Source organism: Mustela nivalis (assembly GCF_964662115.1).
Source record: "Mustela nivalis genome assembly, chromosome: 5".
Lineage (NCBI taxonomy): Eukaryota > Metazoa > Chordata > Mammalia > Carnivora > Mustelidae > Mustela > Mustela nivalis.
In genome coordinates, this window is record NC_139024.1 from 82848828 (window position 1) to 82873460 (window position 24633).

Below are 24633 nucleotides of genomic sequence, written 5' to 3' on the forward strand. Positions count from 1 at the left end.
CCGGGCCTGGCACCAGTGCTCAGTAAATGCTTGTTGAGGGATGAGTCAGTGATCTAATGTAGTAAAGTGACCCACTTGTTTTCCAGAATAATCTGATCGTGTTACTCACCTCTCTCACCTCTTTGTTGGCTCTGTTTCACTCACAGTAATCCTGAAGCCCTTACCATGGCCTACAAGGGCCTACGTGCTCTGGATTCTTCGCCTCCCTCATCTCATCTCCTGAACTATCCTTGGCCCCTGCCCCTCTTCACACAGCTCCAACCACATAAGCATCCCTACTGCCCTTCACGTGAAGTATCCTCTTCCCTCAGGGCCTTTGCACTTGCTGTTCCTCCTGCCTTGGATACCAACATGCCTCCTTCTCCCATTTCCAACCTTCACCTCCTCAGAGGGGCCCGCCCTGACCACCACACCTAAAACACCACTCTCCCTTCTTCTCCATTCTTTGTCTTTGTAACTCTTACCACCACCTGAAATTAGGTTATGTACCTATTTGTTTATGTGCTTCCTGGGTTTTCCCATCTTATTTTTTTTTTTAAGATTTTATTTATTTATTTGACAGGCAAAGATCACAAGGAGGCAGAGAGGCAGGCAGAGAGAAAGAGAGGGAAGCAGGCTCCCTGCTGAGCAGAGAACCCGATGCGGGACTCGATCCCAGGACCCTGAGATCATGACCTGAGCCGAAGGCAGCAGCTTAACCCACTGAGCCACCCAGGCGCCCTCCCATCTTATTTGTGTGTCTGTTGTGAGCTCTGTGCGGAGACAGGGCAAGTGTTTTGTTCATTGCTATACCCTGAGCACCCTGCCCAGGCCCTGGCACATTGTAGTTGCTCAGGAAATCCTTAATCGAACAAAAGAATAGAAGAGAGCTAGATAGAGGTAGAGAAGAGAGACAGAGGAGAGCTTGGATTCTGTCAAACAGCAACACACTTGTTCTTCACAGGAGAAAGGAAAGCAAGGAACTTTACTAAAAGAACCCAATTTACTTCAGTTTAAGGCAAATTCCACACAGAGACTGTCTCAGAGACGGGCACAGGACCAGACAGCATAGAAACACCACCATCATGCATGACGGGAAGGGAAGCGGTGTCGGGCAGTGGACAGGTTGGGGGCCTGGTCTCCACCCAGGCATGGGACATGTCGTGGGCTGAGGGGCCCCATGCTGTGGGAGGGGCTGGCATGCATGACTTGCTCCCTGTGTGGGTAAAGGCTGGGCAGCTCGGGGGGCCCAGGGGTGAGATCTACCCTTCCAGCCTTCCCCACAGCAGAGGCAGAGGCTTAGGCTCAGACTTCACAGCCCAAGGCTGAAGGACTAGAGTGGATTTGAGGTGACAGGAGGGAAGAGAGTGACCCTAAAGGCCAAGACGGCCTGGAGTAAGGGGTCACATTGCTGAGGCGTGGGATGGGGAAGCTGGGCATGGCATGAATGAACTCTCAGGACACCGAAGCTGAAGATAAACCTGGAACCATCTGGTCAACCCTCTTGCCCTACTTCTGAGTCCCAGAAGACTGAAGGGCCTTGCTTGGGTTCCCACAGGCTCAAACCCAGGACTCCTGTCTCCTATCCCTGTGGGAAAGTGGCAATATGGGAGTGCTGGAGCTGGATGGCTCCTTCCAAGGCCTCCAGGGGAGCAGCAGAGGACTGGGCTCCAAGGGCACTGGGCAGCCTTGGCGGGAGGAGAGGATGCCTAGAACCAGGAGTCAACTGTAGAGGTGCTTGTGGGCCCACACCAGGGACAGGCCTATGGATCTAAAGCCAGCATCCTTCTGGGCCCGAGAGGCACCGGAAAGGACTCTGTATCTAAAAAGCCTCCATTCCTAGCCCATCATGTGGCCTATGGCCCTCCCATCACAGTCTCCCCTTCATGGGTCTGCTGTGCTCCCATGGCATGCAAGTGTCCCTGGGAAGGGGTCACATGTTCAGGCATCCCTGCAGACCCATCAGCCTCACAGGCTTCACTGGAAATAGGGATGGGGTAGATACTGAGGAGTGAGAGATCAGGGGCCAAGTGTAGGAGTATACGGCACAGGAGGGTGGGATATCCTAGGGCCCCAGAGGGGAGAGACCCAGTTCAGGCTTCAGGGCCACGGAGGAACAGATGGGCTTGCCCAGGTGGACTGAGGGGGACCCCAATCCTCCTGATCGTTAACCCCTTCCTGTCTGGTCTAGAACCAGGTATTCGGGGGACAGAGAAGGGCAGAGGCCCAAAAACTCACCCCCACCACATGTACCCTCCAACTCCCCAGGTTTGGGCCACGAGGCTGGGAAATGAGAGCAGAGTCTTCAGGGCCCTGTCCCCCGCTGGCCTCCCAGGCACACACAGTTACAAAGGCTAGGCATGGCATATTGCAAGGGGGTCTGGGGACCCCAGCTGTGCTTCTACTGTCCCCCCTCCCCCCAGGGAGCCACCCACCACAGGCCAGGGACCTTTGGGAAGAGCGCTCAGATGTGTGTGTGCAGGGGGGAGGCAGGGGGAGTGTGGGCTGGGGACCGTGGAGGCGAGGACTCCGGGGCCGCGGGTGGGGGGCGCGGGCGAATGCCTTGGGCCTTCATGTAGGACACCAGCTGGTCAGGGATCTCGGCCAGCACATCGCGGGCCAGGCGCGCCATGCTTAGCACGTGGTTGCCGGTGCGGTCCACATAGTCCCTAAAGGGCACAAACTGGCCGGAGGAAAGGTACAGTCAGGCCAGGTCTTTGGCTGGACCCCAGCCCCTCCCCCTCCCCAGTCTCCTAGCCCAGGACCATGCCTCCCCTACCTCTGCCCTCTCCATCAGCCAGCCCTCTGCTGGTGAACACTGAGGGGCTCTTCTCTCATTGGCTCAATGAGGTATCACGGGGCACGTATTCCATGCCAAGATGTACCCCTAAACAGGAGTCCTTTAGCTCCGAAGTCTTGGCACCAAGCACAGGGACTCAGCCAGTGATCAGAAAATGCTGGATGAAGACCCTGGCTTCTGGGAAATGGGCCTTCCCATCTACCCCAACCTCTCTGTCTCCTTTGCTCTACTTCTCCTCCGTCTCTGGGCGGACACCTACAGTCACACTCCTCTGGCTTTCTCCCAGAGGGTGACCCACCCTTGAGTGCCTCAGCTCATGTCTGCCTCCAGGCCTTTCCTTCCATGGGTCCCCCCACCCCGGCCTTACTCCCAGAACTGCCCCTGCTCTGGGGTCTAGCCTCCTGACTGGTCTTCAACCTTGGAAGGACCCCAGGGGGTCTGGGGAACGTCAGTCTTTACTTCCAATCTCCTAGGAGGTTCACAGACAAGAGTGCTTACTAAGGTGCGTTCTGAGGCTTGACTGGGCAGGGACGCCTGAAGGACAAAGACCTGTCTGCTTACTACGTGTGCCATCCTACATGAGAGGGTAAGACATGGATACAAAGAACCAGGCAATGCCCAGAGAAGGCTTTGGCAACACTAAAGACGCCTCCTCTGCCTCCGAGGGGTTTGCCATCTCACTGGGAAGGCAGCCCCACAGAAGACACTGGAAAGCGCAAGCACTGGGCCCAAGTGATCTGCAGGAAACCACAGAGGCCTGGCGGCTCCGGGAGGCCTTGGCAGACCATTCCGGTCAGGGCAAAAACACTGGGGGCAAGTCTCAGACATGGTAGGGAAGGGTCCCGCCAGGGGACAAGTGTGACCCAAGGATTGATTCCTGTTCCCTTCTTTGGTGACCAGACCACCCTGGAACTCCCTCCAAGGCCCCTTTCCAGAGAATTTTCTAAAAGGGGGTATGAGGTTGGCCTGGCTAGAAGGGCTTGGGCATTTTCCTTGGGACAGGCAGGATTTGGGCTTCACCTGGACAATGTCCCGTTCTGCCAGCTTCCCCCGTGAGGAGATCCGCACGTCATCGCCATCCAGCTCCACCATGGCTGTGTGAAAACAGGCATTGGTGGTACACTGAATTAAGGTGGGCACCCGGGCCTGGCAGGACAGTGGGCTTGTCCTCCAATCCCGGGCCAATACAGGAAGAGATGGTCAGTCCAGACCCCATCATTAGAAATGAGGAGATAGGAGGAGCCCAACATGGTGCGTCTCTGACTTCTAGCCCAGTGCTCTGGCTCCCCCACCCTCCGTTCCCAGGGTTGGGGGAGGGAGGAAGGACTGGACCTGCTCCCCACAGCCTTGGGATATGGGATGGGTGTACACCCTGACACACCCTTCCCTGTACAAACAAACACACCCTCACACCCTGCCTGCTCACCCAGACAGTCACACCCACCCAGGAGCTCTCACTCTTTGGGGAAGGGTCATTCCCAAGGGCGTGATGCCTCTGGGGAAACATCAGGGGGTGGGGACTTACCATCGAACTCCGCCTGGCCCACTCCGATGATAATGATGGACATGGGGAGTTTGGCAGCCTGGGAGATCGGGAGGAGGGACAGAATGGGGTGGGTCCATGGAAGAAGGACAGAAGGACGGAGAAATGGAAGACAGAAGGATGAAGACACACAGAGAAACATATGAAAGGGCCGGGACTCGAACCAAGGGAAATAGCCGTGGGGCACCGGAGAGGAAGAGAGGGTCAAGAGGGGGAAATGGGTGCCAGGTCTGCCTCTGTGAGATACCCCCCATCCCCTCTCCTGTCCCTGCATCTCCATCAAGTGGGACATCTCTTATGTGGGCAGCCAGAAGTGGGAGCTGGGGCTGTAGCCCCTTATACTGGGAGCCCACCCAGTAAGGGGAGTCATGTTCCTGGGCCTCCCCCACTCTGGGCTCCCACTTCCTCCTGGCAGGGATGGGCTGGGGTCTGGGGCAGGGGTCCAAGAGACAGATTAACAAGGGAGCCACAGGCATCGGGAGGGAATGGCCCATGTGGGGGGTGGGTGTTAGATACAGAGCTCATCCACAGGATCCTTCCATTCCCCAAATCTCACTGCCCGCGTAGCCTCCTCCCAGGGGTTTCTCTAAAGAAGTGGGAAGGCATGCCCCCCACCCCCAGCTCACATTGACGATAGCCTCCTTGGTCTGCGCCATGTCCGAGATGACCCCGTCCGTGATGATGAGCAGCACCGAGTACTGGGAGCCATCCTGCACTGCGGCCGCGGTCCTGGGGGAGCGGGGGCTGCAGTCTGTCTGACCCGTTCTGCACCCCTCCCCGCCCCCATAACACTTGGCAGGGGGTGGGGGGGATTCTTTGGCGGGAGGAGAGTCTCTTTAGGGTCAGGGCTCCCTGAAAGGTGGGTGAATGGAAGAGACGCCCCTCCCACGTTCCAGAGAGGACAGCTGTGGATGGATGCTGCATGAGCCGCTGGGGATGGGCGTCTGGGGACCCTGGCACTCACCTGGCCACGTGGGTCACCACCGGGGCGAAGTTGGTGGGGCCGTAGAGCTGCACAGTGCGCAGGCTGTGGTGGTAGGCCTCCAGGATGCCGTCAATGCCGCAGCAGGAAGGGTTCTCCTGGTTGCCATTCTGGGGGCGCCGAGGAGAGGAAGGCTGAGCCCAGGAAGAAGGGAGGAGGAGGAGGGAGGGTAGCCGGGCCTGTGCACAGCCAGGGTGGGGAAGGCCAGCGGGCCTGGGATCTCCAGGACTCTTCCCTGGTGGGAGGTAGTGGGCAGGGGAGGGAGCCCCGCGGGCAGCGCACACTCTGGGGAAGCAGAGCCCAAACCCGCTCCTTGCCCCACTCCCTGCTCCTGCTCAGACTGGCCCCCCTGAGAGCCCTGGCTGCTCCCCTCAGGAAACTTTGGGCAAACCACCCCATCCTCCAGTGACTGCCAGGTCTGAGCAGCTCTGGAAGGACCAGCAGCTGATCTGTCTTCTTGTATCTGGCATGCAACACCATGCCTGGCATGATGGAGTGCTCCCAGCTTGTGGGAGGGAGGGAGAGGAGGTGGCCCCCCGTCTCAGCACCAACTCAGGGAGCTCCTGGGACCATCCTAAGTTGTCTTATCCCAGTGCACACCGCTTTACCCTTATTTTGGGGGCTTTGGGGGGTACGGGTAGTTCAAGCACATCTCCACTCCACCTCTCCTTGGTTTTGTCAGGGAAAGGAGGCCAGAGCCCACTGTGAGTGGCATCAGACATGGAGGGGAGGTGCTGGTGAGCAAGGTGGGGAGTGGGCTTCTGGAGGCCCTGCTATGAGCTCACCCATCCCCCAGCAGGCAACCTACCCACCCTGCCTCCAAAGGGGGCACTGACTGTCCTGGGGCAGGGATGATGAGCAGGACGATGAGCCCTCCACCCCAGGCTTGTCGCCAAGCCCCGAGCCTGATCAGCCCTCGGTCTGACCTCCCAGGACTTCCTACCAGCGGGAACTCATGGGACACCCTTCCATCGGGTGGCAGCTTGGCCCCAAAGCCAAGGGCAGGGAACATCTTGTCGCTGTCGTAGTGCTGGATGATCTCCCCGACAGCAGTCAGCGCCAGCGCGTAGGCGTTCAGCTGGTAGGGGCTCATGTAGTGCAGGGACGTGGACTGCGACGGGTTCCCTGCGACACGGGACATGAGAACATTTGCTGCTTCTGACACCCCAAGCACTGTGGGCTCAGAATGCAGAGGGGGGTCTCCAGGGGCACCCGTGATTTTCTTTATCCTTGACTCTTTTCTTTCTCTCTTGCCACACCCTCAATCCTTCAGTAAATCGATTGCTAAGCCTTCAAAATACATGCACCCGCTCACCGGCTTCTCCTGTCCTCTGTGACAGCCCCATCCCCTTGCCTGTGGGAAGGCGGCTGCCCAGACCATCTCTCAGCTTCGGTCCTTTGCCTGGAGTCCAGCCCAAGGAACGAGGCCATGCCTCTTCTTGGCTCTGAAGGCTCCCATCTTGCCCAGAACCAGACCCACAGTCCTTACGGGGGAGCCCACAGGCTCTTCGGGGTCAGGCCTCCAGTGACCTCCCTCCTTGCCTCCTGCCAGCCCCTCCCCTCACTCAGGCCCAGCCCCCTGCCATCCCTACCTCAGGGCCTCCACAGTGGCATATCCCTTTGCCCCAGGACACTTTTCCGTATAGGTGCGTGTAGCTTGCTTCATCTACTCAAGGGTCCCCTTCCCAGTGTGGTCCCCTTCCCAGTGTGCGTCCTGAAAATCATAGCCTCCCCCAATACTCCCTTATCCCTCTTGCTGCCTTACGTCACCCCTGTAGCCCTCATCCCCACTGAGAAAAGCCCACATTTTACTTATTAATTCCTCCAAGGCATTATGTCACAGACTGCCAACCAACAGATCCTGTCTCTCCCTGTGACCAGCTGCGTGCTCTTCCTGTGGGTCCTTACCTCTCAGTCTCAGGTCCTCGTGTGTGCAGTGGGGGTGACAGTCCCACCTCATGGGAGTGTTGTGAGGACAGAGCAGGTGGGATTCTTGCAATGCCCCTCCCAGCCTTGAATCCTACCACCCTAGGACTCTGGGGCCCATCCCACAAGTCCCAACCCGGGGCTGCTCTGACAGGCATGAGAGTGAGCACGGAGTACCGCCAGCGGGGGTCCAGACTCCAAGGGAGGTGTATCCAACAGTGTGAAATTGGGCACTGGTCGCTCATGGTGAATTGGGCAGAGCCCCACCCTGGTGAAGGTCCCCGGTGGGAAGGGAGCTGGGGCAGCCCCAACGAAGCTGGGAACTGGGATTCCTGCCCTCACAGATGACCAACGAGCTCCCCTCCAGCCTGGGGACTGGGCTGTGTAGGAGGATGTGAGATTTGATCCTATGAGGAAACATCTTTTCTCCAGCGCTCCTCATGGGCCCAGAGCCCAGATTAGTGACCACAGTCCAGGCTGGGGACACCTTCACCATCTTGGTAATCCCTTTGGCTCCCCAGGCCCTAAGGACCTCCTTTTCAGTGAAGATGAGGCCAGAGAATATGGGAGAGCTGGTCCCAGCTAGGACCAACTACCACAGCTCTGAGAAGCCCTCCCTGCTCCAGACCCCAGCCCCGAGCCAACTCCTCTGCCCATCCCCCCACTCACCATTGGAAGCGGTGAAGTCGATGGCCACCGTGAAGTTGATCTGGGTCCTGGAAGAGGAAGAGCAGCAGGGGAGTCACCTGGACAGGGAAAAATCCGGCCTCCACCCCAGCCCCACAGCTTGCTGGACACGTGGCCTTGGTGAAGTCGCTCATCTTCTTCCAGTTCTGGAAAACGGGGATAGTCATGCCAGCCACGGCCTCCCCACAAACGACTGTTGTGAACCTAAGAGGAAGGCAGTGTCTGAAGCTCTCTGAACGGACTGTGTTCTGTGTGGGCACATGGTGACAATTAATTATTTCCTCCCAAAACCCTGCCCCTGGGCCCACCTGAGTCCCGTGAAGTTCTCACTGTGTTTCTCGCTCAAATTCAGTGTCAGATGCAGGGTTAACGCTTATTTGGCAAAAAAAGAGAGCCAAAGAGATATCATGCATCTCTGAGGGAAGAACCAAATACCCCCCATACTGCTGTCTTGCCAAAAACTTGAACCTGAATCCAACTGAGCTTCCAGAGCTCTCTCCCAGCTGTGTACAGGAAATACAGGGGACAGAGGAACATGTTCCATGACAGCCAGGGGAAGCAGCCAGTAAAACCCAGTCTGAGGGAGTCCCCTCCCCCCTCAGACCTTGTGAATCTGAATCCCTTGGTGGGGAGCAGGGCTCTGTTTTAGCAAGCCCTCGCGTGCTTAGAGGAATCAACAGATGAAAAGAGAATTAAGGGACAAATCGACCAGTTGCAATATATGGATCTTGCCCGGATTTCTGATTAAAATAAGCTAACTGAACAACTTTATAAGAGAAATAGGAAGTTGGAACACTGCCTAGATATTTGGTATTAAGAAACTATTTGAGGGCGCCTGGGTAGCTCAGTGGGTTGGGCCGCTGCCTTCGGCTCAGGTCATGATCTCAGGGTCCTGGGATCGAGTCCCGCATCGGGCTCTCTGCTCAGCAGGGAGCCTGCTTCCTCCTCTCTCTCTCTCTGCCTGCCTCTCTGCCCTACTTGTAATCTCTCTGTCAAATAAATAAATAAAATCTTAAAAAAAAAGAAACTATTTGATGTTTAGGTGTAATTATACTACTTATAGTATTGCAGTTGAATTTTACAAAGAGAACGTCCTTATATTTTAGAGCTATATCCCTAAGTATTGGGGGGATAAAATCTGATGACTGTGATTTGCTTCATTTGCTTCAAAATAACTGAATGAAAGGGAGCATGTGTTGAAGGAGAATAGCCAGGGGCCGGTTAACTGTTGAACCTGGGTGAAGGGTGCCTGGGGGTTTGTTATACCTTCTCTCTAGTTTTGAGTGTATTTAGAAATTTTCCATAATAAAAAAGCTTGGTTTTAAAGATTCAGGTTCAGGGTTGAAGCTTTCTGAGGGTTTGCTGCTCTAGGGTCCAGGCTAGATACTGACAGAATGAATCTGACAAGACAGGAGCCCCTGGATAAAGTCTTGTCTTGTGGGCCTCATTGTCCAGTGACCACAGAGCTAGTCGGTTTAGAAAGAAGAGCTCAGGGCCACACTCCCAACGATGCCAGTTCAGTCGGCCTAAGACGGGGCCCCAGAGTCTGCTTCTTCAACAGACAATCCCTGCCCTCCTCCACGGATGGATTCTGAGGAGCGGTTCTGGGATCACAGGTGGGGACGCTCTGTTCGGGTGGTTCCAAGTTGGCCCGATGTAAGATCAGCCACAGCCCTCTCTCCACCCGACTGTGCATGAGCTCCTGCTCATGGAACCATTGTCCCCCAGGGAGGAAGAAGGACCCAGCAGGAGTCCCAGGGCTGGGTCTGCTGGCCAGAGCAGTCTAGCCCACGCCCTCTCCCATTGTCTGCTGCCTGGGGGCAGGGTGTCCAGGGGACTCCAAACTCTGAGGGAGACAGAGAAATAAGATGGCAAGAGCCTGGGTCCCTGACCGATGGTGTGGTACATCTTCCCACCCACCCCTGCCACCCCATGGATAAAAAAATAAGCCTTTGTTTGTATTAAGCCTTGAGGTCACGGGATTATTTGTTAGAGCGGCTGACCTGTCCTATTCATCTACTGTTCGTTGTCATCTCTCCCTGGGAAGTAAAGAGATCTTGTCTTTGCTACAGGGAAAGAGCTCTGCTCCCAGGGCCACCATCAGGAGGGCGGTTCTGGCCTATGGGACCACAACTGAGGACACCACTGGCTGGGCTCTTCCAAATCAGGGTGAAGGAAGAGGTAAGTCTTACCCCTTAAACTGGTCTTCCCCTGCTCTGGGTTCCAAAATGATTTGGCGAAGGAAGGGGCTAGAAAGCCTCCCTGCAGGCTCTCCATGCCCCCCTGCTTTGGGGCAGAGCAGGGCAGAACACAGCCAGGGCCCAGGTGGCCATTCCCACCCTCTGGGGCCAGGCGGGCAGGGAAGGGAGGCCAGGGAGAAGAGGAGCCCGAGACAAATGCCTCCATCAGCTGCCTGTCTGGACATGCAGGTGAGCGAGTTCTCGATCCCTGGAGCCTGCTCTCCGGCTCTGGTCTCTGGTGAGGACGAAGAGGTGTGAGCAAGGCCTGGGGTTGGCGCCAGCGCCGAACCTTCCCCGGCCTTGCGGCGCCGGCTTCGCAGGGAAGGCTGGCCTCTGAGGGCTCCTTCTCGATGAGACATCCCAGCACCCAGCCCTTCCACCCCACTGTGTCTGCCGGCATCTTGGCCCACCTGGCTGCTGTGAGACAGGCAGGGCCAGGATGACTCACGACTGTGGAAGCAATGCCGCACGTGAGGCCAGGAGGAGGCCTGCCGCTGGCTGGGCATGTGGCCACCAGCAAGTTATGTAAAATGGACATAATCATCCTCGCCCTGCCCACTGGGTTCTGTACATGAGGGGCGCCTTGCAAAGAAGAAGGATAAATAGGATGTGCACTGTTTGAAAATTAGCAGGTGTTCTAGAATGTAAGTGCAGGCTGCTTCATGGGCGAGGGAACGGGGCGGTTTTGATGGGGGAAGGGAGCCCAGGCAGGGTCTGGAGTGCGCTCAGAGGAAGGGCAGTGGGAGGCCCCCAGGTGACTGTGAAGAGGTGTGTATTCAGCGGGTAGAAGGAGAGTTTGCAACCTAGAAACCAGTTTCGAGGCAGCAGGGTGTGGTGTCATGGGAGAGTACGTGTGGCTTCCCAGGGCCCGATTTTTCCCTCTGCCCTGGAAAAGGCGGCAGCCAAGTGCCCGCTTGGCTGGGATGAGCCTTTGGCACCTGTCCTGCCTGTCTTCTTTCCAGACAGGTGTAGTCACTCACCTGCCTGCACCTGTGGGCTCTCAGCTCCCCACACCCTGACCTGGCCCCTGTTCTGGCACAGAGCACACTAACCTCAGTTCGGAGTCAGTCTCTATTTCTATGAGCTGTGGGCTAGAGCCTGCGGGCTCTCCTGCCTGTCTTGGCCTGGATGCCAGCCCTTCTGGTTCTTTCTGCTCCTTAAGCTCATGTTTGACCACCTGTTGGCTGTGGGACCCTCTGATGGCTCATCCCCCAGCACCTCTTGCCCCCATAGGTCCCTGCTGCCACTGGGCAGGCTAATCAGTGCCCCTCACCCCCACCAGACCAGGCATCAGAAGCTCAGAGAAGGAACGGCCATTAGAATTCACTCCAATCTCTGCATGTATAGAGGAGGAAACTGACGCTCAGGGAAGAGAAGTGACCTGCTCCAAGTAATCTAACAAATTCATGGCTAAGAAGCGCCTAGAGCCTGGGCCTCCTGTTTCCTCATCCAGGGCTCTGCTTCCCTAAGCTCTTGGTTCTCTTTGTCATGGAGTCCCTACCACCTCGGGGTCCCGTCCCTGCAATCCAGATGGGACCCAGACTGGCCTCCATGGCTCAGGAGCACCCTCTGTAGCCACTCAGGATCCAGAAGCATCCAGGGCTCTGGGCAAGTTGTCTGAGGCCAGATACTAGAGTTGGCTCAGGGCTCACAGGCTATGTCCAGAGTCTCAAAGCGGCCAGAGCTGCTCATGCTTATATGTGGGGCCCCCTTCCCTCTCCCCAAAGCCAAAGAAACCAGGCTGGATCTCTTCTCACCCTCCTTTGATGTAGTCAAGAAATGTGCACTCAGACTCCACAGCGAAGGAAAGCAGCGTGACCTTGAAAACAAGAGGAAGCTTGGTCAGTGGGGAGCTCAGAGCTGTGGGGAGATGGTTTGCTGCAAGTGAGGGAGCACGCAGCACCGCCGGCTTTGCACACTCCACTGCATACAGTACCCACAACAACCCTGTGAAGCACAATGGTTATCCCATTTTCTAGCCAAAGAAACTGAGGTTCAAAGAGGGAGGCAGTGTGCCCAAGGACACTGTCAGGACCCAGCCAAGTGAGAAGCGAACTCAGGTCTGACTCCAGAGCCTGCCCTCTTGACCTTGACCCCACCTGCACCCCCACAGGGCCCGCCCTCTGTCCCTGAAGCATGGAGGCTCAAGCCAAGAGCACAAGTTTCCCCCAAGTGGATACCGGCATGGAGTGTAGAAGGCAAGGGGGTCTTCCCGACATGGCACTACCAACCTGCCAATGTTGAGGAGCTCCCTGTCCCACGAACCATCCATCCGAAAAACATGCCCCTTTGGTGTGTCCTTGTATCTTCAGTCTCACTTGTCCCAACTCACCTGTTTGGTATCTCTTGGTCTCTACCTTCTCGAACCCAAGATCCTCATAAGCAGCCTTTTCTTCCCCGGGAGGTAACCGACCTGGGCCCCCGCCCCAGAGCAGACGCCTTTTCACCCCTGCCCCCTGATGGCTTTGGCATTGACTGTGCCTAGACAGGCAGCTACCTGTAGGCTCATTACAATAATGATTTAGGACTGTGAGGACAAGTAAGTGAAAACCCGGCTGCCAAAATCAATTAAATGGGGCAAGGTTGGGGCAGGAAACCTTTACCTGTGTCGGAGAGCTCTACCCTAGAATCTGGGGAACTCCCTACTGGTGCAGGCTCTGCTATCTTTACAAACTCTCTGGGTAGGCCAGAGAGGGCCTCTGCTTGACATCAACCCAAATAACAGGAGGGTTTGTGGGTGCTGTGCTGGGCCCTGGAGACCCTACCTGCCGTGGTTAGGGTGTTAGGCACCTGGATGAACAAAGCCTCCTTTCGCTAGGAGGAGACTATGGCTGTGGCCTCTACCCTGACTGATGACCACCAGACTCCCTGGGGAGCTTTGAAAACCTCCTGCAGCCTGGGTGAGGAACCCAAACCAGTTACATCAGTTTCGGGGGTAGGGTTCTGGCCTTGGATCCTTTTTAAGCTCCTCACACGAGTCTAACCTGCAGGTGGGGTTGAACCCCAAGGCCCTCGGATGAAGTAATTTCCTAACTTGCCAGACCATACGGATTGAGCCAGGATCCTGCTGCTCAGAGTGTGGTCCCCGAACCCCCACCAGCAGCACCAGCATCCTGATGCTGGCTACAAATGTGGACATGCAGGGGTGCCTGGGTGGCTCAGTCAGTTGAGTGCCTGCCTTTGGCTCAGGTCATAATCCTGGGGTCCTTCGATGGAGCCCCACATTGGGCTCCTTGCTCAGTGGGGAGTCTGCTTTCCCCTCTGCTTGTGCTCTTTCTCAAAAAAATTATCAATAAATAAATAAAATCTTTTTAAAGAAAGAAAGAAAGAAATGCAGACATGCAGATTCTTGGCATTTTAACAAGGTCCCCAGAAGATTCTGCACATAGTAAGGAAGGTATGAGAAGCACTAAACGCAGGTTCCTGGGCCCCAGCCTAGGCCTCCTAAAATGGAACCCTAGGGAACTGGACTCGGCATATGCATTTTAATAAGCGTCCTGGACCGGGGCACCTGGGTCATTCAGTCAGTTGAGTATCTGACTCTTGATTTCAGCTCAGGTCATGATCTCAGGTCATGTGCTCAGCAGGGAGTCTGCTTGAGATTTTCTCTCCTGCCCTTCCCGCTCATGTGAGGTCTCTCTCTCTCTCAAATAAATAAATCTTAAAAAAAAAAAAAAAAAAAAAATCCGGGACCCTGACTAACTTTTTATGTTGAAGACTGGCCCGAGACAAATCGTGTCCCCTCTTTGGGCCTCAGTTTCCTTATCTTCAAGAAGACTGAAGAAGATCAGTGATTTTCAAGCTTTCTTTCTTTTTTTTTTTTGAGCTGTACATCCAGGATTTCTCAGCTGGGGAAAGTGCTGCCTCCCCTAGGGACACGGGAATATGTGGGAAAGTTCTGGGGGTCTGCCAGCCATTACAATTCATCTCCTTGGAGTGAAAAGAGAATTTCCAGCCTTCTGTCATAGCCAGCCAGTGCAGTAAGGAGGGTAGGGATGATTTATGAACCCATTTTACAGATGGAGACAATAAGGTACCTCAGAGAAAGCCGCAGAGCTCCCTGAATAGGACCTCATCCAGGTCTGGAGTTGCAGTTTGCTTAAATCCAATGACTAACTGTGGTCGCATTAGCTTCTGGGGCTTTGGACTGCCATAGTAGGAAGGGACAGGAGGGGTACAACTCTGAATATAGTTGCAGGGGAAAGACGCTGGCTTGTCTGAGACAGGCACCGTGGCCTCCACCTCAGGGCCTTTGCAGCATGTGCTTATCCCCACAGCTAGAATTCTCTTTCTCCAGTAGCCCCAATGCTTGCTCCTTCACCTTTGAATCTCTGCTCAAATGTCACCTTCTCAGAGAAAAGCTTTTCCTTGACTACTTAATATAAAATAGTTTTGTCTCTGGCATTCCTTAACCCTTTACCTTCTTTTTTTTTTTTTTTTTTTTTTAAGATTCTATTTCTTTATTTGACAGAAAGAGAGAGAGATACAGCGAGAGACGGAACACAAGCAGGGAGAGTGGGAGAGGCAGAAGCAGGTCTCCCGCTGAATAGGGAGTCCGATGCAGGGCTTGATCCCAGGACTCTGGGATTATGATCTGAGCCAAGACATAAGTTTAACTGACTGAGCCACCCAGGCACCCCAACCTTTTACCTTCTTATACTTTTTTCCACAGCACTTATAACCACCTGAAAAATACAGGTATATGTATGCATATGTATTTGTTTTCTGTCTCCCCCACTAAAATATAAGTACCAGGAAGGTAAAGATGTGAGTCTGTCTTGTTCCCAGCTATATCCCTCATGCCTAGAACATGGCAGCATTCAAGAAATGTTTGTTGGATAAATGCATGGATGTCCTGAAGAGCAGGTGCCCAGATGCCACATGGCTCGTGTAATCCTAGGATCGTTGTGGCAAACGGGCACTGACTGCCGTCTCCAGCTCTAGGACCTTGGTTGTGCCTCTCTGGCTCTGTGACCTTAACTGAGTCACTTCCCTGCTGGCAGCCTTGGTTTCCTCTTTTATGACAAGGGGATGATAATGTCTACCTCTCAAGGAAACAACCTGTGAAAAGTACCTCGGTGGGGAATTTCCCAGAGTAAGGGCTCAATGCTCACGACTCCTTTTCCTCTCCCTTTCTGCAGGAAGTCCCCATGGGAGTTCCTCTCTGGGATTTCTCATTCTGTATCACAGCGCCTGTGGTGTGGCCCATCTACCGTCTACACTGGCTGCCCACCCCCACCCCAGGGCTGTGGCTCCATTTGCCCCACCCTTCCCACCCTTAACTCTCCAGGTCTGGCTTCCACACCCCACACGAGCCCACACAGACACGCACAACTCCTGACAAGGCAGACCTAGCTCCGGACTCAGGATGTACACACCCGGCTACAGAGAGGGGCGTGGCTACTCACCGTGCCAGAATTCACGTATTTCTTCTTTTTCATTTTCTTTTTTGGGTTTACCACCTGCAGGAGAAAACAGGTACTAGGTCAGGAGCGTTTCCAAGCAGTCAGGGGTGGGCTCCCAGAGCTTCTAACAATCCCTGGGTATGGCTCCAGCCCTAGTAAGAAGAATGGGGGGTGTAAGACTGGGGGGTCTGGGGGAGGAGGCTCCAGGGAGGTTTTGTGAGAGAACTGGCATTTAGATTTATGCATTCCTGATTAGATCCAGTGTTCCACAACCGAACACACCAGGAATAATATTTATTTAACCTTCCTCCCCACTGCTCCCCCAACACGCCCTCCACCCAATGCTGCCAAAGGAGGCTCGATGTCGCAAAGGGGCCCTGTCTGTGCCTGCCTTTGTGTGTTGGCTCAAACAGCTCCCCTCACCCCGAATGCCTCCCCCACCACCAGTTCCCATCTTCCCTGCTCCTCCTTGGAGATTCAGCCCTAGGGCTGTCCTCGGGCCTTGGGGGCTCCCCCTCCACGCCCCCCTGCCAACACAGCAGTTAGAACTTCCTTAACTGTTCCTCATGTGAACAGTTTCATTCCAAACCAGACCTAAGCACTTATTTAGTAGATGCTAAAAAATCGCTTGTGGGTGTGCTTAACTCAGGGGTCTCAACTGCCCCCCCCACCACTCCCACATATTTGGCCATGTTTGGAGACACTTTGGTTGTCATGACTCGGGGAGAAGACAGAAGCCAGGGATGCTGCTGAACACCATGCCATGCTCTGGGCAGCAACCCCTCCCACCGCAAAGAATCTTCGAGTCCAAGATGTGGGTAGCGTGGAGGCTGAGAAGTGAGCCCTCTTCCCCTTGAGCTTTCCAGGGCCTTTCACATGGGCCAGAAGCCTCACCAAGTCTTTTGTTTCCATGGGGGACATTCAGGCCCAACCTTGCCCTCATCTCCCATCAAAGGAAGCAAGTTGGGTTGATTTTCACACCCTCTCTGTCCTCTCTAGGCTTCTGGTGAACTCATGGCCCCTCCTCCCCCATCCCCTGTTCTTTTGCATGGGGGTGGCCGGCTTTGTCATCAGCAGAGGCCTCTTTTGTCTGAATGAGTGTTAATATCCATTCCTGGAGATCAGGAAATTAAGACCCAGGGACAGAAGCCTTTTCCCCAAGGTTACACAGGGCTCTGCGTAGTGACAAAATTAGAAACCAGGTTCCTGCCCTAAGGTCAGTGCTGCCTTCCTGGGTGCCACCTTGACAACAAATACAAACACATTCCTTAACAAATACTTATGGGTGGGAGAGGGGGACACCAATTTCTCTCTTCTAGAATCTTCATTCCAGCTGGAGAAAGATATGTCCTCAGGAGACAGAGGACAAGAGGCACCAAAAATGGGGAGCCAGAAACGTGAAAGGAGTTGGAGGAAGGAAGGACCCTTCCCGGCCGCTGAGCATCCTCGAAGCCTTCCCAGGACATCTGACGGCAGGCACTGACAGCAGGAAGGGTTTGGGCATGGGGAGCTGGAGGGAGGGCATTCCAGTCCGAGGAGATAGTTTGGAGGAGAGGAGACAGCTACAGAACAGGACAGCAGAACCACAAGGTGGAAGAGCAAACTGGGCTGGCTGGAAGAGAGCCTAGAATGCCAAGTTAAATGTCTGAACAACACCCAGCAGCCAGCAGGGAACTCTGATGACCTCTAAGCCGGGAGGGGGCCATGATCACAGCAGGCTCTAGGATGCAGCCCTGGTAGAGATGAGTATGAGGGGAGAAGGAGAGACATCAGGGGCATGTCTACCTGCCCGGTTCTGCCACCTAATGGCTGTGTGACCCTAGGCAAGTTACCTGACCTCCCTGTGCCTCAGTTTCCTCATCTATAAAATAGGAATAGAAAGTACCTACCTTATAGAGAGGTTTGGGTATTCAATAGGTCAATACAAGTAAAGCGTTTAGGACATGGTCTGGAAATGTAGTGAATACTATTTAAGTGTTAGCCGCTATTAATTTTTACTACTACCACTACTGCCGCCCCCACGAAGGTAAGAGGTAATGAGGGCCTGGGGATTGTTAGAACAGGTACTGAGCTATGGGAAAACAGCACTGTCAAGAAGTGACCACAGACCTCGGGCCCAGGGCGTGGCTGTGGGGGCTGGAGGGAAAGGGGTCAGGGGTAACCACATAGACAGAAGGAAGAGCTGGATTTGGGGACTCAGGTGGAAGGTTCAGGTGAGGAGAGCTGGCAAGTTCTGCAGGTGGAAATCGTGTACCTGGGGAGAGAAGCCCAGAACAATCTCAGAGCCCCCACGGACTTGAAGGCCACCCTGATGATGTGTTCACAGATAGCTTTGTGAAAAGTTCCAATGCCGTACGGTGCCTCGGTGTCCCAATCTGTCTCATGAGGATGTGGAACTTTGAGAACTGAATACATCTCAAACTTGTATTCCCAAGTAGCCCTCCCAGCTGAGGAGAATAAACATGGCCTCCTGGGGGTCTGGGTGTCGCCCAAAGACCTGGCCACAAGCACATTTCTTTGAAGTCTTCTGTGTTAACTTTAAATTAGCCTGTATTCCACATTTCCACTCTCTAATTATAACTGTTTTAATATTAAAGCCATGTTTTGTTCTCAGATCCTCATGTGAAGTGGGCACTGAAGAAACGCCCTGTTTATTCTGAGGTTTCCAGCACTCCCAGCGCACATCCCCACCCCCACCAACTAGCCTCTTGGGGCCACACCCTGAAGTTCCACGTAGGGCACTGTCGCCCCCTAGGGGCCAGGCCAGGAACTTCCCAACTCCCAGGCTGGAAAGCTCAGCCTTCTTTCCCTCTTCTCACACCCCCAGGGGCCCTAAGGCCCCCCAGGCAGGTCTCGGGTAGGCCTCCAGTGCAAGCAAGCCACAGAGCTGCTCCCAGGGGCCAGGAGCTGTGCTGGCTTAGCTGTGCTGGCTTCGGGAATACAATAGCAAATGAGACAACACCCCCCACCCTTGGGGACCTCATGGTCTTTAAGGGGGTGAGAAGTAGGATAAACAGGTAATAATAGCCAGGGGCGTGGGAGAGGCATGGGAGGGAGCACGGAGGAGAGATATTTACCTCAGACTTTGTGGGTAGAGTGAGTGTGCGGGCAGAGAAGGCTTCCTGGAGGAGGAATCATACCCAAAGGGAGTCCCCAAGGATCCAAAGGGAAAAGAGCAAAGGGAGCCCCAGGAGAGAACCATGAAGTGAAGCACAGAACTGAGCCAGCAGGGAGGTTCAGAGAGCCTCAGAGAACATAATGGGGCTACATGGTGGTGAGCAGAAAGAAGGGGCCAAGGTAAGACCCTGGGGGCATGCTAGAGGTGGGAGGTATGGGTCTGCTCATACACACCCACTGGTTGTCGCAGACTGTAGGCGGCTGGGGGTGCATGGTGCCCCTGGGGAGGAGTCGGACTCCACCTTGTAGGAAATGGGCCCTGCAGGATCTCAGCTGGGGTGGGGGCGTCATTCTGAACCTCCTCCCCTCCCCTCTGTGTGAATCCTGGCCAGGCAGTGGATAGGCTGCCCAGCCAAAGGTTAAGCAGGGAAGCCATGTGATCAGTTTACCATTTTGGAGGAGGCCTTGGAGTTCTGAGTAAAGGACGGAAGGAGGGGGGAAGGCCATTAGGGGGGCTGTTGCAAAGCCCCCTCCACCTCCATACAGGTGACATGATGGCGGGGGGGGGGTGCAGGAGTGAAGGGAACAAATGTCAGAGTCCGTGGACAGTAGGAGTAGTGGGATTCAGTGGAGTGGATGTGGGGGATGGATAGGTGGTGTCAAGGATGACTCCCAGGTGCCATGGCTGCCATGATGGCAGCCCAGGAGAAGGAGCCAGCTGGCCAGGGAGTGGGCATAGCTGTGGGGAGGCTTCAGCCTGTGCCTTCAGTCTGGGAAGGCTGAGTCCGAGTGGCTGGATGGACATACGAGTCAGACACCCAGGGTGACGACACCAGGGCCCAAGATGGGTGTCTTTCCCAGCAGAAGCCTGTTCTCTCCTCAGGCAGTTTGGACTCTAGTAAGGCCTACCAGTGACACTACCCAGGGGGCAAGGCCTGCCTCCCTCCTACGCCCTGGACTGCCAGACTTTCATTCCTTTTCTACCCAATGGCGTTTTCCGATGGAGACGACAAGTCAATCCAACCTTTCCTGCTTTTAGCTTGAGAGATCACAGCCTCTTCTGAGCCTGTCAAGCACTCTTAAAAGCCAAACTCCAAGAGAGAATCCCTTCCCTAAAAATCTTCTTAAAGGCAGCCAGAGAAGGCTGGAGCCTACTTCCCCCCCTATACACACTGCCTAGGTGGGAGAACAAGACAGCCCTTCCCTTTGCCGATGCAGAAAACAAAGCAATTAACTGTGAGGATAGGAGCCCTTTCAAAGAAATGCACCCACGCTCCATCGTCACAATGGCCTCGTTCAACTGAATTCAGGACATGCTCGGACCATCAGCACCTACTAGGTGCACAAGGCACTGCAAAGGCCCATGTGAAGGGAGGCTCCAGGAAGGGCTATCCCCCCAGTCTGCCCTCAGGGAGCTCCTGTCCAGTGGAACTCGCGACCCGCCCACTCAGAACAGAGACCTGGGGTGAAGAAGGGAGAGTATGGAGTGGCGCAGACTCTGCGATGGGAGTCAAAACCGGCCCTTCAATGTCACTAGCTGAGTGGCTGCCCCTGTGGGGAGAGAGCCCATCTCTAGGGCTGTTGTGAGATGTCACTCTCCTTGCACTCCACAGAAGATGCTGGAAGACAGGAGTGACGTCATGCTCACTAGGGGCCAGACACTGTCCTAGTGACTTCTTTCATTCTCAGTGGGCCTGGCACGGAACGGTGCAGAAACATAGCCCAGGTCACAGAGCCAGTCCGTGATAGCAGCAGGATATGAACCCAGACAGTTGTTAGGGTTTGAAATATCTGTGGTTGGGGCCCCCGGGTGGCTCAGTCAGTGAAGCGTCTGCCTTCGGCTCAGTTCATGTTCCCAGGCTCCCTACTCAGTGGCGAGTCTGCTTCTCCCTCTCCTTCTGCCCCTCCCCTCGCTCATGCTCTCTTGCTCTCTATCTCAAATAAATAAATAAAATCTTTAAAAAAAAGAAGAAGTATCTGCGGTTAAGTGGGTCTAGCACAGACTGTACTATCTATGAGGCTCACATGGGGAAGAAAGCACGAGACCAGAGTGCTGGGAAGGCCACCAGAAGAGCTGGAACTCAAGCTAAATTTGGAAGCTGAGAGGGCATCCCGGGAGGGCAAGCACACACAGGTGAAGACTCAGCGGCAGAAACTATCCTTGGAGGGCAAGCACTATTATCTCCAGAAAGACTGGCAGGGTGGGGAGAGGCTTGTCCAGATTCTCCAGATCCAGATGGAGGCTGCCTAAGTCCTGTTCCTCTGTTTCTTCCCTTCCAGAAACAGTAAGATATTCAGCAGGCCCTGAAATTGTTCTGATTGAAGGCAGAGAGCCACCTTGAACTCAGGACCCTGGGTTTCCCCCAGCCCCAACTTCTGCCTCACTGGAACCCCTCCTCCCCCATCTTGTTGGAAGAACGCTTTGTGGGGACACTGTAACTCAATGATTTGGGGAGCCAGGCAAGCTGACATTGTTTGCCTCTTTATTCTGCCACTTACTGACCCACGTGTCTTTGGGCAAATTCCCTCGCTTCTCTGAGACTCAGACAATAAGAGCCACATCCCAGAACACGAGAAAACCCCAGCCCAGCACATGGCCCACAGTAGTCCTCGGTGGCTGGAAGTTGAGTATAATCAGAGCAAACCCTGCACTTCTGGTGTCCACCTCACCTCGTAGATGTTGAACTGGCTCTGTCCGCGGGCCAGCTCCCGGTAGCTGGTGGTGAACTCCCCAATGAAGTCATGGCTGTAAGAGAAGGTCTCTGTGAGACAGTGGCCCACACTGGGTACTGCCTCTGCCCATCTCCCTGACTCTCACACCCCAGCCCTGGGCTCCCGATTCTGCCCAGGACCTCCACTCCAGGGGCACACGCCAGCACACAGGCTGGGCCCCTGGGAAGAGCCCTGTGTCCCCTGTGGAGCAGGAAAGCCAGCGGTCACCTAGCCAAGAGCAGGGCCCCAGGGAAGGGGGCCCACTTCTACTTGGAGTCTTGTTTGAACAAAACCTGCAGGGCCGGGTCTTTCAGGGAGGACAGGAGAAATTTAAATATGAAATGAATATTAGACGGCATTCAAGAATTATTGTTCAACATGTCAGGTGTGATAATGGCATTCAGGGTTCTGTAGGAAAATGTCCTTATTTTTTAGATGTTCTCAATGAGATATTTAGAGGTAGAAATGCCTTGATGTCTGTAATTTAAACTACAGCAGCAAAACATAGAGCAAATGTGGCAACATGTAACACTTGTTAAATTCAGATGATAGGCTTAAAAAATCCTTCATTAGACTCCTCTTTTTCTGTGTATCTGCCATTTTTCCAGTAACAGTCTTTGAAAAGACCGTTTGCATCATGTCCGTGGAGGTAGCCGGAGATTTTCTGTGGTGGTCACACTTTCTGGGACTCTGCCCCATCAAGTATGTGTTCCTGGTAAGAGCAGCAACACCTGTCCGCAGAAGAACCCCGCTCACCATCTCTCCCATGGCTGGCTGCCTTTTGGGGTCACCACCCCCGAGAGAGGCAGCCTGGGGGGGGGGCTCCGGAGCAGCTGGAGAGTGAGGCCTAGGAGGTGTCCCTGGAGCCTGCCTCTGCCTGGAAGCCACTCTGGATTTTGACTATGTATTTATAGCTCTTGGGACTCAGACTACAAGCTCCTTGATGGCGGGATGCTATAAGCTGGAGGCTATCCCCAGTATTCCCCAGTGAAGGAGAAGTATGGGGAGCTCTGGGGTAAGAGGAAACATGGAACTGGTAAAGAGGAGAGGACAGGGGGACAGAGCGAGTTAACAGAGGTTCTGTGGCACTGGAATCCTGTCTCAGAAGGCCTCAGGGAAAGGCGAGCCACCTGGACTGTCTAGGGTCTACCTTGAGTTCTGTTTGCACAGCCCTTTACAGTACCCCCTATCAGCATCACAGACTTGAGGGGTATGGATGGAGATTATGGGGCAAAAGTCCCCTTACAACACCCCTCATAGTGCCACAGAATGGCAGAGTCCAGAGGACATTTGGAATAGAGCCAGGAGAGGCCCATTCTTGTCCTCATCTATGAATTCCCAGTGACACTGCTCCGTGGGGGCCCTTCCAGGCACAGACAGGGAGGGTACTGGCCTCCCACAACCCAAACAGAACTGTCCTCCTCCTGGCCCGGCTTGGCCCAACTCAGGGACAGCCTCATGGCTCAAGGGACCCTTCGTGTGCATCAAAGCTTACCCTTCCCCATAGCCCACCCCCTCAGGGCATTGGCTAGCTCTCCCGCTTTGAGGGGAGGGCCCAACCACCCCTCGGGGCTGCTCTCATCCCCGCTCACCTTCTGTCCTCCTGCCTGCTTACCTGCCATCCCGATCCCAGTCGTACACCTCCACCTTGATGGTCCTGCAAGGCAAAGCGCCCGTGGTGGGGTGGGTTGACCCAGCACCTGCATGGCCGGGAAGACAAGGTCCCTCCCATGCTCCTGGGCCAGAAAGGTGCACTGAGACATCCACCAGGCTCTAGGGCCCTCAGAGGACACACAACAGCCCCAGAGACAAAGGAACTATCTTTAGGCCTTTTAGTAAAGGTCTTGGGCACAGAGGCATCCTCAAAGCTGCCTAGGGACTTGCCTGAGTTTCAGGAACGATATGGAAAAACAGTCTCAGACTTCAGTCACCCCACCTTCTCCTTGGCCACCCCAGATGGGACACAGGTCCCGGGAAGAAGCCATAGTGCAGAAAGAAGCCATAGTGCGGATTTATGGCGGGGGCGGGCAGAGGGACCCTGGGATCTCAGGCCAGAGCCCTGCGCTCTCCTGGGGAGGGATAACAAGACTACGAACTGGTGGGACCCCCATCCGAGGAGTCTGAGCAATGGGGAACCAGCACAGACCGGCATGGAGGGCCCCAGGGCCTCCCCCAGTCAGGAATGGCCTGCTGAGCTTTTCCATTGCCACGACTGGCTCCTGAGTGAGGGTGTAATTATCTTCATATTTTAGCCTGGCTGCTTTAATTAGTTTGTTTTGACTCCTGTGCAGGGGGCTGGGCTTTGGGAGCCCATTTTATTTTTAGCCCGTTTCCATGGTAACAGGCTAGCAGACCAGAGGTGGGAGGAGGGAGGTGGAAGACCGCGGGTTAACCCTTGGTGCCAGTGGTCCTCCAGGGAGGCCCGGGGAAGGGGCAGCTGCCAGGGTCTCCCTGCAGGCTCAGGATCGGGGTAGTGGGGGGTGGGGGGGTGGAACCAGAGGCGTGGGGGAGCCGGGGTCTCCAGCCTCCGTCGGAATTGGGGCTCGCAGAGACAGCTGCCTGGGCCTGTCTTCTAGTTATAGATCATCTCGCCCCGGGGCCGCAGCCAGTCTTTGGGTCTTCGAGAAGTCGGCCTCGGGGTGGCGCGGCCCCCAGCAGGAGGCGCTGTCTCCCCGTAGATGAGCCTTCCCGGGGCCAGAGGGCGGGGTACGAATCTGCCCGCCGCCAGGCATCAACTGTCCCCCCATGGAGGAACGTCTGGGAGGTCGTGCACCACCCCGGATTTTTGTGACCATCTAGGTAAATGGGGCAGGCATGGAAGCCCGTCATTTCAAGGAATCCTCTTAAATTCTTAGGAAAAACAAAATACTGTGTCTCTCTCGAGTGAATCGTGGGGTAAAAAATCTAGAAAAAAATCTAGGTCCCTGAAGGGGGGGGAGGGGGCTGGTGACTGGAAAGAGAGGAAAGAGGCTGGAGTGCAGATGCTGTGGGACCTGGAGAGGTCACTGAACTTCTCTGAGCCACAGACCATCCTTTTCAAGAAGGATACTAGTGGAGTTGGCAGAGCCCACAAGGCGCACAGGTGGGTCTCCGTAAAAATGCCTCCCCCTCTCCACTCTGGCATTCGGCCACACTTGGATTGCTTTTCATAGGAAATTTACTTAAATCAGGGACCCTCCCGCCTGGGTACCTGGGCTCTGCAACTTCCAGTTCCTGAAAAGACAAGGCTGGAAGTAACCTCA

General features: G+C 54.9%; 1 protein-coding gene across 4 annotated transcripts in view; it reads right to left on the reverse strand.

Moving 5' to 3' along the window:
* Window positions 1-963: 963 nt before the first annotated feature.
* The window catches only part of CPNE5 (copine 5), an 88792-nt gene continuing 65122 nt past the window's right edge, over window positions 964-24633 (reverse strand). For all 4 annotated transcript variants that reach the window (XM_082732108.1, XM_082732110.1, XM_082732109.1 and 1 more), the window contains 11 exons: window positions 23007-23048; window positions 21350-21425; window positions 15566-15619; window positions 11915-11976; window positions 7900-7946; window positions 6248-6429; window positions 5287-5414; window positions 4949-5051; window positions 4305-4362; window positions 3800-3873; window positions 964-2662 (listed from right to left, as the gene is read on the reverse strand). In XM_082732108.1, coding sequence (XP_082588234.1) covers window positions 2444-2662; window positions 3800-3873; window positions 4305-4362; window positions 4949-5051; window positions 5287-5414; window positions 6248-6429; window positions 7900-7946; window positions 11915-11976; window positions 15566-15619; window positions 21350-21425; window positions 23007-23048 — 1045 coding nt within the window. In that variant the 3' untranslated portion in view covers window positions 964-2443. The remainder of the gene's footprint in view (window positions 2663-3799; window positions 3874-4304; window positions 4363-4948; window positions 5052-5286; window positions 5415-6247; window positions 6430-7899; window positions 7947-11914; window positions 11977-15565; window positions 15620-21349; window positions 21426-23006; window positions 23049-24633) is intronic.